General features: G+C 38.2%; 2 protein-coding genes across 3 annotated transcripts in view; both read right to left on the bottom strand.

Annotated features, from left to right (window-relative positions):
* The window catches only part of FANCM (FA complementation group M), a 61,931-nt gene that overhangs the window by 22,577 nt on the left and 26,410 nt on the right, over positions 1-12,944 (bottom strand). For both annotated transcript variants that reach the window (XM_004017924.6, XM_060401839.1), the window contains exons 10-13: positions 12,169-12,375; positions 10,229-10,442; positions 4,244-4,401; positions 3,041-3,196 (exon numbers count right to left, since the gene is read on the bottom strand). In XM_004017924.6, coding sequence (XP_004017973.3) covers positions 3,041-3,196; positions 4,244-4,401; positions 10,229-10,442; positions 12,169-12,375 — 735 coding nt within the window. The remainder of the gene's footprint in view (positions 1-3,040; positions 3,197-4,243; positions 4,402-10,228; positions 10,443-12,168; positions 12,376-12,944) is intronic.
* Positions 726-2,159, bottom strand: LOC121817111 (neprilysin-like). Its single transcript, XM_042235332.2, has one exon. The coding sequence runs from the start codon at positions 2,076-2,078 to the stop codon at positions 1,167-1,169; it is 912 nt and encodes a 303-aa protein (XP_042091266.1). The 5' UTR covers positions 2,079-2,159; the 3' UTR covers positions 726-1,166.

Raw genomic sequence — 12,944 nt, 5'->3', positions numbered from 1 at the left:
CACAGTCAAAGGCTTTGGCACAGTCAATAGAAGCAGAAGTAGGTATTTTTCTGCTTTCTCTATTGCTTTTTCGATGATCCGACAGGTGTTGGCAATTTGATCTCTGGTTTCTCTGCCTTTTCTAAATCCAGCTTGAACATCTGGAAGTTCATGGTTTATGTACTGTTGAAGCCTGGCTTGGAGAATTTTGAGCATTATTTTGCTAGCACGTGAGATGAATGTTAATTGTGCAGTAGTTTGAACATTCTTTCCATGAAATTAAAAGACGCTTCCTCTTGGAAGAAAAGTTATGACCAACCTAGATAGCATATTGAAAAGCAGAGACATTACTATGCCGACTAAGGTCCGTCTAGTCAAGGCTATGGTTTTTCCTGTGGTCATGTATGGATGTGAGAGTTGGACTGTGAAGAAGGCTGAGCGCCAAAGAATTGATGCTTTTGAACTGTGGTGTTGGAGAAGACTCTTGAGAGTCACTTGGACTACAAGGAGATCCAGCCAGTCCATTCTGAAGGAGATCAGCCTTGGGATTTCTTTGGAAGGAATGATGCTAAAAGCTCAAGCTCCAGTACTTTGGCCACCTCATGCGAAGAGTAGACTCATTGGAAAAGACTTTGATGCTGGGAGGGATTGGGGGCAGGAGGAGAAGGGGACGACAGAGGATGAGATGGCTGGATGGCATCACTGACTCGGTGGACGTGAGTCTGAGTGAACTCCAGGAGTTGGTGATGGACAGGGAGGCCTGGCATGCTGCGATTCATGGGGTCGCAAAGAGTTGGACACGATTGAGCGACTGAACTGAACTGAACTTGAACATTCTTTGGTATTGCCTTTCTTTGGGATTGGAATGAAAACTGACTTTTTCCAGTCCTGAGGCCACTGCTGAGTTTTCCAAATTTGTTGGCATATTGAGGGCAGCTCTTTCACACCATCATCTTTTAGGATTTGAAATAGCTCCACTGGAATTCCATCACCTCCAGTAGTTTTGTTCGTAGTGATGCCTCCTACGGCCCACTTGACTTAGCATTCTAGGATGTCTGGCTCTAGATGAACAGTCATACCATGATTATCTGGGTCATGAAGATGTTTTTTGTATAGTTCTTCTGTGTATTCTTGCCACCTCTGTTTTATCTCTTCTGCTTATGTGAGGTCCATAGCATTTCTGTCCTTTATTGTGCCCATCTTTGTATGAAATGTTCCCTTGCTATCTCTAATTTTCTTTTTTTTTTTTTTTTTTCTTTTTCCAAATCCATAACTTTATTCATTTCCAAAGAAAGCTGGCTTTCATTTATGGGCAGTCCTCTTTCCTGACGAATCAATTTGGCCACAGAAATCATAAAATCCACATATGCCGTACAAGCCTCTTTATATGCTGCAGTGCACTCACAGTAGTCTCTGGAAGGCAGGCCAAGTTGAGGTTGGTCAATATGAATTATATGATTGGTAGAGTTTATATCATCAGTGCCAACAAAAAAATTAATAATGACTTTTTTTCCATATTTAGAATTCAGTTGTGCAATAGATTTCTCAGCTGTCCAAGAAGAACCATATTTTTGCTCCCAGTTTTCTAGCGCCACTGGCCAATCATATATATCTGGCAACAGTCTGAGCAGAGGTTCTCCGCCTCTGCTCTCAATAGCAGTTTCATTTATGCAAGATCTATATAACATTTTTGCTTTCTGCACTGCTATAATATCTTCAGTTTTGGGTTCCTGAAGGACATCTTTCAAAACGACTTCTAATTCATCTCTTAAAATGTCAAAGTTACTGTAACGAGAGCTGGTCTCAGGAATGACGTTACGTTTCAACCAGCCTCCGCAAGCATATTTGAAAAAGTCCGCACAAGGCTCAACAGTGGCATCCATGTTCTGGATCAGTCGAGCGGCTGATTTTATGCACTCTGATGACTTGCAAATACCATCATCATAGGTTGCATAGAGAGCTATCATTGTCACTGCAATGATGGTGAGCAGCAGGACGAGGACGGAGAGACTGATCTCCAATGGGGTCCATCTCTGTTTCTTCTTTGGCTTTGGTGTGTTGATATCAGTTATATCCATCTGACTTTCTGATCTGCCCATTACCTAAAATCGTGGCCTCTCAGCAGATCCCGCGCTGGGAGTTGGGCGGCTGCTCCCGCCTGCGCTGGGTCCAGCTTCGCCACTCGCACATCTCCACCGCCCCACCCCCGCCTCACTACTGCAGGACCAGCGAGAGGAGCAGTTCCCTGAGTGACCTGAAGGTTTCCTCTAAGTCTCCCAAATCCTGCCACATCCCGTGATGGGGCCAGGGCTGCGGGCTAGGGGTATGAGAAAGTCGTCCCTTCTAATTTTCTTGAAGAGATCTCTAGTCTTTCCCATTCTATTGTTTTCCTCAATTTCTTTGCATTGATCACTAAGGAAGGCTTTCTTATCTCTCCATGTTGTTCTTTGAAACTCTGCATTCAAATGGGTGTATCTTTTCTTTTCTCCGTTGCCTTTTGCTTCTCTTCTTCTCATAGCTGTTTGTAAGGCCTCCTCAGACAATCATTTTGCCTTTTTTGCATTTCTTTCTCTTGGGGATGGTCTTGATCCCCTTTAGCCAATGAAAGAGAAAGTGAAGTCGCTCAGTCGTGTCCGACTCTTTGCAACCCCATGGACTGTAGTCTACCAGGCTCTTCCATCTGTGGGATTTTCCAGGCAAGGCCATTTCCTTCTCCAGGAGATATTCCCGACCCAGGGACTGAACCCAGGTCTCCAGTGTTGTAGGCAGATGCTTTACCATCTGAGCCACCAGGGAAGCTCCCTTTAGCTATTAAATACATTAAAATTTCACTCTTGTCTATCAGTATTCACAGATGGCATTCTTCTAATTAGGCCTACTTCTACTAAGATAGAAAACTAGTCCACTGAGATCACAAGAAGCTACACAGAAAAAAAAAATATTTTAGCTATGATTATTTATAATAAATACTTGTTTCTTATAATACTGACTTCAAATTAAGAAGACTAGTATTCTAGTTTCACTGTCATGCCAGTGAAAGAAAGTTACAGTAGGCTCTTACCTCCTCATGTCTCATTCTTTCTATCATTTGCATAATATTTATGAAATGGTGACATCGATCTGAATGGTCAACTTGATATGTAGGCAAAGGATGATCCTGCCATAATCTCCATTCAGACAGAGACAGTTGATGAATTCCAACGGTTGGTTCTTCTGTCTTGATTAACAATAATTTAACAGAACAAAAAACAAACATACTCAGATTTCACACACTGATTTAAAAAATACTTAATATACAGATAATTGGCATACCGTAAATAATTTTAATTTACTTAGGTATTTTCCACTAAAATTTCAGGTGAAAAATAAAATAACTTTATGAACTACAAAGATGTCCTTTTAAATACATCTTAAAAATAACTGTTACATGTATTGCTTATAAAATTGGAAAGAAAACTATGTCATTAATAATAAAATACATAAGTAAATAAATGTTAGATGAGTTACTACTTGGACATATTCCTGTTTATATAATTCCATGTTAAGAGTTTTTGATAGATTATGTACTATAATCTAATAAGGAGGTATTCATAATCTCTCAGTGATACTGATCCCAATTCTTCATGCCTGCTGCCATTCCTTACTTTCCCTGTTAGTGAAAAAAATTTGGATTCTCAAAGCCAAGTATTTCAAACCCTATAAATCTTCTCAAAGGTATCTTTCTTGAAGTTTTTTTTCTATTTCTCTGGGTACATATGTAAGCTCTGATCAATTCGTTTGACTTTCCTTATGCTCATCAATAATTTGTTCATAATAAAACAAGTCTAATATTCAATTTAAAGTTTTACTCTAATTTCAAAACAAAAAGTAAAAACTGGTTTGTACAAAGACATTCATAATAGCATAATTTTATACGAGTAATATACTGAAAGTAGTTCTAAAACACAACAGAGAAATAGTTGAAGTACGGTATATTACAGAGTAACATAACAATGATAAAAATTACACCTACACAGAAATATTCATACAAAGAAAGTAATAAAGTCAGAATTTATATAAATATATTATAGTCATATAAAAAAATATATACAATAAGAAATACAAGAAAATTAGTTTTACCAAGACAGACTATTCTTTAATATTCTTTCTAAAATTGCTTACATTCTTAATTTTTGACCTTCTGGATCATGAATACTCATTCTCTTTACTTCCAAAGCTATTGCATAGTCACTATAAAGGACATCTGAAAATACATTTAACTTACTGGTCTGTTCTCTTCATTGTGTAAAGATAGAAACTGAACTTGAGGCAATGTTATTTCCTGAATTTCATCAGTGTCTCTTAATCTATATCGTCTATTCCATAATTTAAATTCTTCTTCTGATAAGAACCAATCATCCTTTGAATTACTCTGCTTTATTCCTAGAAGTTTAAAAAATAATTGAAAACAGGTTTAAAAAAATCTGCTAGACAAACACAAAATAAAAGACATCAACTCAAACTCTCTACATGTTTCTGCTAAACCACCAATTCTATTCCTTAAAATTCGGTTTCTTCATATAAACACTCTGGCTATTACTTCCCGTTTCTACATATCTCCTAAACTTCTCTCACCTTTTTGAAAGTACTAGGGCACCCTTCCACCTACAGCTAACCTTCATTAACAAAACACCACCAGGTAGCGCTCAGTCTTGTATTCTTTTGGACTCTATCTATTTTGTTGTCTAAGACTTGGAAGGAAACAGATAACGTACAAAAGAAAACTAGCATCATGATTCTATCTTAACACTGTCAGAAAGTTATCTGAAGCTGGTATGGATTCGGGAGAGATGCTAAGACTAAAAAGAGTTTTAGCTAGAGTCTTAAATGCAGGGTGGGGTGGGACGACAGCTTAAAAAGGACAAGGAAGACCTACTGTTTTAAAAAAATGACATGATAATATACTTTTAAAAAATGCATAGTAAATTAGTCCTTTATTATTTCCATAATCTTTATAAAGGAAAATATTCACCAACATGGAAAGGATTAAAAAATATTAAGCTGTAACTCAAGTCCCAATAAAGATGAGGGCAGAAAAAGAAATCAGAAAGATACTGAATTGGAAATCAGGCAACTTCTGTCTTAGCTATTCCCAAATATTACATGAAAGCTTTTGCAAAATAAGGGGTTTAAATTAGGTGATCTCTCAGGTCTTCTTCAGATCTAGCAATCTGAGGCACTGAGACTTTTGAAACAGAAACGTATTTCCTTCTCCTAGTCACGTTAAATATATTCAGACCTCCAGCCTAAATGAATCAAATATATAAAAGGTGACATTTATACATACTATCTTATTAGCAAGATGAATCACTCACACTTGAAAAATCAAAGAAAATGGAAGAAGAAAAGCATAGAAAAATGTACATGAGCTAGTAATATAAGAAAGCCTTCCTCAGAGATCAATGCAAAGAAATAGAGGAAAACAATAAAATGGGAAAGTCTAGAGATCTCTTCAAGAAAATCAGAGATACCAAGGGAACATTTCATGCAAAGATGGGCACAATAAAGGACAGGAATGGTATGGACCTAACATAAGCAGAAGAGATTAAGAAGAGGTGGCAAGAATACACAGAACCATACAAAAAAGATCTTAATGACCCAGATAATCATGATGGTGTGATCATTCACCTAGAGCCAGACATCCTGGAATGTGAAGTCAAGTGGGCCTTAGGAAGCAACACTACGAATAAAGCTACTGGAGGTGATGGCATTCCAGTTGAGCTATTTCAAATCCTGAAAGATGATGCTGTGAAAGTGCTGCACTCAATATGCCAGCAAGTTTGGAAAACTCAGCAGTGGCCACAGGACAGACAAAGGTCAGTTTTCATTCCAATCCCAAAGAAAGGCAATGCCAAAGAATGTTCAAACTACTGCACAATTGTACTCATCTCACATGCTAGCAAAGTAATGCTCAAAATTCTCCAAGCCAGGCTTCAACACTACATAAACCATAAACTTCCAGATGTTCAAGCTGGATTTAGAAAAGGCAGAGGAACCAGAGATCAAATTGCCAACATCCATCGGATCAAAGAAAAAGCAAGAGAGTTCCAGAAAAATACCTACTTCTGCTTCTATTGACTGTGCCAAAGCCTTTGACTGTGTGGACCACAACAAACTTTGGACAATTCTTCAAGAGATGGGAATACCAGACCACCTGACCTGCCTCTTGAGAAATCTGTATGCAGGTCAGGAAGCAACAGTTAGATCTGGACATGGAACAGCAGACTGGTTCCAGTTAGGGAAAGGAGTATGTCAAGGCTGTATATCATCACCCTGCTTATTTAACTTATATGCAGAGTAGATCATGAAAAACTCTGAGCTGGAAGAAGCACAAGCTGGCATCAAGATTGCTGGGAGAAATATCAATAACCTCAGATATGCAGATGACACCACCCTTAATGCAGAAAGCAAAGACGAACTAATGAGCCTCTTGATGAAAGCGAAAGAGGAGAGTGAAAATGTTGGCTTAAAGCTCAATATTCAGAAAACAAAGATGGCATCTGGTCCCATCACTTCATGGCAAATAGATGGGGAAACAGTGGATGCAGTGACAGACTTTATTTTTTTTGGGCTCCAAAAGCACTGCAGATGGTGACTGCAGCCATGAAATTAAAAGACACTTGCTCCTTGGAAGAAAAGTTATGACCAACCTAGATAGCATATTAAAAAGCAGAGACATTTTTTGCCAACAAAGGTCCATCTAGTCAAGGTATGGTTTTTCCAGTAGTCATGTATGGATGTGAGAGTTGGACTATAAAGAAAGCTAAGTGCTGAAGAATTGATGCTTTTGAACTATGGTGTTGGAGAAGACTCTTGAGAGTCCCTTGGACTGTAAGATCTGACCAGTCCATCCTAAAGGAAATCAGTCCTGAATATTCACTGGAAGGACTGATGTTGAAGATGAAACTCCAATCCTCTGGCCACCTGGTGTGAAGAACTGACTCACTGGAATAGACCCTGATGCTGGGCAAGATTGAAGGCAGGAGAAGGGGACGACAGAGGATGAGATGGTTGGATGGCATCACCGACTCAATGGACATGAGTTTGAGCAAACTCTGGGAGTTGGTGATGGACTGGGAGGCCTGGCATGCTGTAGTCCATGGGGTCACAAAGAGTTGGACAGTACTGAGCGACTAAACTAGTAATATTTTTAGAAACAATTACTAAACATATGGTTAATTAACATCTATAAAAATTAAATGATCACTAAGTGGTGTTGGAGAAGACTCTTGAGAGTCCCTTGGACTGCAAGGAGATCCAACCAGTCCATTCTGAAGGAGATCAGCCTTGGAATTTCTTTGGAAGAAATGATGCTAAAGCTGAAGCTCCAGTACTTTGGCCACCTCATGCGAAGAGTTGACTCACTGGAAAAGACTCTGATGCTGGGAGGGATTGGGGGCACGAGGAGAAGGGGACGACAGAGGATGAGACGGCTGGGTGGCATCACTGACTCAATGGATGTGAGTCTGAGTGTGGTGCAAATCATGGGGTTGCAAAGAGTCGGACACGACTGAGCGACTGAACTGAACTGAAGAAAAATGTACACCAACCTAACCAAGTTTTGATCATACTATTAGTTTAATTATTGAAGAGAATTTAAACATATACTATCTTTTCATTTTAACCATAATTTGGCAAAATCTTGTAAAATGATAGGTATATTTCTATTAAGTGAATTTCATTAGGTTTAACAGGCATATCCACAAAACATTGATTAATGGCTCTGAGTTAAAGGAAAGAACATTAGCAAATTTAACTAAGTCCAAAGAAGGTGCCCAGGAAGGGGAAGAATTCTGAAACTTCATAGTAATGAAAACCAGTGGAAAAGTCAGTTGAACAAACTTGAGAGGTACTGTCTTCAAATATATAAAGAAACTACCACCTAGGTATCTCAAAGATCAAATCCATTTTTGTGTCTAGAAGCTGTGGGCAAATAAAGTCACCTGCCATTTCAGTAAATAAAGGATGTTGTTGGGGCAATCGGCCATCAGCCACTGCAGCTGCCCCTAAGGGGGTTTCAGAACAGAGAAAAACAGAATACTGGCCCTAGGTAGTTAAGATTTATATCAAAGGAATAATTTCAGTGAGCTGAAACTCTTGCATCTTCCCATACATAAAAAAACACTAAAATCATTAACTTGAGAGGTCTAGTTTTCTGGGATTAGCAGTAATCTTTTGATGTTTAGTGACTGGGTTTTCTCTCAGCAAAAACTCCTACCTATCCTGGCTCCCCACTTGCCTCTTTGGAACAGTCCCTCAGAGCTAGCTGAGAGGCTTCCTTCCTGTGCTATAGTCCTCAGTAGTACCCTGAATAAAACATAATTCTCAACTTTTATGTTGTGCATTTTTTTCAGTTGACAAAGCCAAAATTAAATCAATGAGAAAAAGATACAAAGACAGATTTTTTTTCTTAACAAAAGAACTCCTTTTATATGTATTATCAACAATGGAACGAACTCTCATAAAAGAATACAATTTCCATTAACAGAGATGTTCAAGCTGAGGCTTGATATACATTTGACATGGAGAGGGAAACAGCAACCCACTCCAGTATTTTTGTCTGGGAAATCCCATGGACAGAGGAGCTTGGTGGGCTATAGTCCACGGGGTCTCAAAGAGTTGGACATGACCTAGAGATTGAATACTCACAGACACACACTTCACAGGCGTGCTATAGAAAACATCCCTATCTCAGTAAGTAACTGGACCAGATGATTCCTGAGGTTTCTTCCAAAGTTTAGAATATATTTTATGATTCTTTAATATTTCAAGATATTGTCTTGATATCACCAAAATCTTCGCAGTTCTTAAGCTAGCCCTCTCCTTACTATGCTCCCTGGCACCAAAGTATTAATATTTGTTCCTCACTGGCTCAGTATCACCAGCTTAGTCTAATTTCACCACTATCTGGAAAAAAAAAAATTCTCCTTTGCAGAAATTCCCCCTGCTTCTCTGAAAGCAATTCCACAGATACTTTTTAATATTCCTAAATCCTTTATTTAACTCTCTGATATGCATGCAAATCTTTGTAAAGGCAAAGCAAGTCTCTAGCCAGTTTTTCAACCAGAAATTATTTTCTTAAGGACCTAGGAGACATCTCTTTGAAATGTAAACATCAAGGAAGATAGTGTCCCTGTCTCCCAGACAGCTGGGGAGTTTCACCTTGGCACCTTTCTCTGAGCTCTCCCTATCTGCTTGTCATAGAGACAGAAGTTTTATTATTTCTTTGGATAAGTGTTAGGCGCTTAGTTGTGTTTGTGATCCATAGACTATGATTTGCGACCTATGGTTTGTGACCCCATAGACTGCACCTTGCCAGACTCTTCTGTCCATGGAATTCTCCAGGCAAAAATACTGGAGTGGGTAGCCATTCCCTTCTCCAGGGGATCTTCCCAACCCAGGGACTGAACCTGGGTCTCCTACATTGCAGGCATATTCCTTACTGTTTGAGCTACCAGGGAGGATGAGGATAAAGGCAACTAGTTAACACAAACGGCTACCTCAATTACTGGGTGAATTTGGAATTAACTATGAAAGAACATGGGCTTCCCAGGTGGCTCTGTGGTAAGAATGTGCCTGTCAATGCAGGAGACGCAGGTTCAAGTCCTGGGTCAGGAAGACCCGCCCTGGAGAAAGAAAAGGCAATCTACTCCAGTATTCTTGCCCTGGAAATCCCAGAGGAGCCTGGAGAGACTACAGTCCATGGGGGTCGCCAAAGAGTCAGACATGACTTAACAACTAAAACAACAACAACAATGAAAGAACATACAGCAAATGGTGCTTCCTCTTATAAGAAGACAAGTTACTGTTATAATCTTAAGAACATGATGTAAAGGATTAATACTGTTTAAATGAATAGGCTAGAATTTCATTCTTTCTCTTAACTTGGTGGATTGCTTACAATGCATATTGTAATATGGCTTAATGCTTATTCAATAATAAAACTGTTTTCTTCTTTTCTACATTTTGTAAAGTGGATTCTCTGGGCTTATATTTTTAGTTTTCCCAACACTGAGCTTCTTTCATTCTGTATTGCCAGTACCTGGTTCCCTTTGCCACATTAATCATCTCTCTTGTATCCTTCTCAAAGTGAACACCTATAACATACTAGAATGTATGTTGATTTTCTCATAGAATAGATCAATATATGACCTGCTAACAAATAACAGAAAAACAAATGTGTGTCTCAAATGCAAAAAACTGTATTTACCACTCCTATAGGAAAAGATGGATGACTTTCGCTGCAAGTTCCGAGAAGGCTTCTCTGGTTCATAGACACCATGTGTAATGAACATCTTATGTAATTGTGGGTTGACTTCATCAGGAACCATTCGTGGACTTCCTTGGTAAAAATGAAGGACCTGCCTATTACCTGAAATAGCTTTATAAATACTTCTTTTGTTGCACTGACTTTGATTATAAGTCTGAAAAAAAAAAAAAGGCAAAATCATTTTATTTCTATATAATCACCTAGAAATAACAAGTAGTTATTATATCACCCTGAGTTTATTCTAAATAGCAAATTAAACTCTGATCCACTTAAATACTTGAGGGACAGAATATATGTTGTCTTAAATTTGAAGCCTATTTAAGTCTTAATGAAAATCATTTCAAGATTTATTCTTACTTTAGTAACTATATTGTACCAACAAAGTCTGTCTTTTATTCAGGATCTTGCTGTTTTTGAATAGGTTAATATTTATATATAAGTATAAATTGCTTTAAAAAAGTACTATTTTTAAATTTCAGCTTGTCACTTCATCTCTCTACGTGTCAATTTTCTTTACTGTATACAAGAAAATCCCTAGTACTACCCTGACAGTGTTGTTGACGTTATTTAAGTAAAACAATCCATTTGAAACATTTGCAACAGTGTCCAGCACAAAGGAGGTACTCATGAAATGTGGTCCATTATGACTTTTTAATAGATAAGGAAACTAACACTTAAATAGAGGTTAAGTGACTTGCCTAAGGTAATACAATTAGTTAGGACCCAATTCCACTCAGTGATAATACACAGACTTTTAAAAGCTGCCAGACATTTCATTTATTAGAATTATTTCATAGATAAATTGGATGTTACATAAGAATATGCTATAATAACATTAAAAGTACTGGTGGAAAAAGAAATTCATTTTTCAGGATGATTTTCATAGGGTTTCTGAAACACTTCAAATCAATTGTTTAAAACTATCATCATTAATGAAAATTCCTTAATGTAAAACTATTTAAAAAATATTTACTTGGCCATAGAAATAGTCCCACTCAGTTATAAAAGTTATTAATACTTTAGTATACATATACAGAATATTATTATGTACATCATATTTATGCAGGCCTGTCACCCAAGATTTATGAATATCACCCAACGCCTTATCACTTAGAACAGACATTAGTAAACTTCCACAAAAGGTCAGAAAGTAAATATTTTAGGCTTTGCTGGCTACCTTGGCACATATTTTTGGTTGGTGGGTGGGTTAGTCGACTGATTTAGGCAACTCTTCAAAATGTAAAAAATATTCTCAGCTCACTGTAGTTATTAATAAGACAACACCTAAACACAAGAGAAACAAGCCTTAAAAGCACAGGGAAATAGTCAGACAAGGTAATACTTGATTTTTGTATCTATGTGTTGCTAAATTAATACTAAAGTACAAAGATATGGTCCTTTATACTGGATAAAATTTATGAAGCTGAGTCTAGTTAAAAATTTTCCTAATTACAAGAAAACAATAGGTAGTATCTAATACAAAGGGAACGGAGAAGGCAATGGCACCCCACTCCAGTACTCTTGCCTGGAAAATCCCATGGATGGAGGAGCCTGGTAGGCTGTAGTCCATGGGGTCGCTAAGAGTCGGACACGACTGAGCGACTTCACTTTCACTTTTCACTTTCATGCATTGGAGAAGGAAATGGCAACCCACTCCAGCGTTCTTGCCTGGGGAATCCCAGGGACAGGGGAGCCTGGTGGGCTGTCGTCTATGGGGTCGCAGAGTCGGACAGACTGAAGCGACTTAGCAATACAAAAGGAAACAAAAATCAATCACAATTACCTACAGATTGTTTGGACTTTGAATGTGAACAGATTGATACTTGTCTTTAGGTTCCGTTTCTCAAATTTTGAATGTCAGATTATGCTTGTCTACTTACGCGTTCCTCTCGTCCTTCAGCAAGGATAACAACAATCCTGCCCTGACGTCTGCGGCCAGTTCTACCCATTCGCTGTATAAGACGAATTGGGCTCTTCTGGGCATCAAAACATATTATAAGGTCAACTTCTCCGATATCCAAACCTTCTTCACCAACGCAAGTAGACACCAACGTATTGTAACCACCACTACGAAATTGTTTCACTACCTAAAATTAGAATTTAAAAATAATTAGATGCAACTAGAAGAGAATTGCAAATCAAAGCATTCTTTTTCCATCTGCCCCTGAAATCAGATTAAAAATCAGCACCCAAAATACTACCAAATAGGAAAACAAGCGGTAAAATGGCAATATAAACCAAGAGAGACAGTGGTACAGTGCAAAGCAGAGTCCCAATTCCTTTGCTTTAATGATGGTTATGATTCCAAAAGGTTCTTCTAACCATTTACACATGACTGAGAAAGCACAGATATTTTTAACATCACTAAAAAGGGGGTAGAGCATGTAAATGGCCCCAGAGCTCTCACTGCTATTTATCATATTCTATTGTCAGTCAATTTTAGAATTATAGTAAGTTTAATAATTAAACTATGTTTACTTCTAGCATTCATATTTTAAACAGAAATGGAATAACAGCTGTAGAGAATGGACTGGCGGCTGTCAAGGGGGAGGGGGCTGGGGGAGGGATCCAGTCAGGGGTTGGGGTTAGCAGATGTAAACTTCTGTATATAGAATGGACAAGCAACAAGTTCCCACTGTAGAGCACAGAGAACTAT

The sequence above is a fragment of the Ovis aries genome, chromosome 18 (assembly GCF_016772045.2).
Source record: "Ovis aries strain OAR_USU_Benz2616 breed Rambouillet chromosome 18, ARS-UI_Ramb_v3.0, whole genome shotgun sequence".
Lineage (NCBI taxonomy): Eukaryota > Metazoa > Chordata > Mammalia > Artiodactyla > Bovidae > Ovis > Ovis aries.
This window is presented reverse-complemented; position numbering and strand designations above follow the sequence as displayed.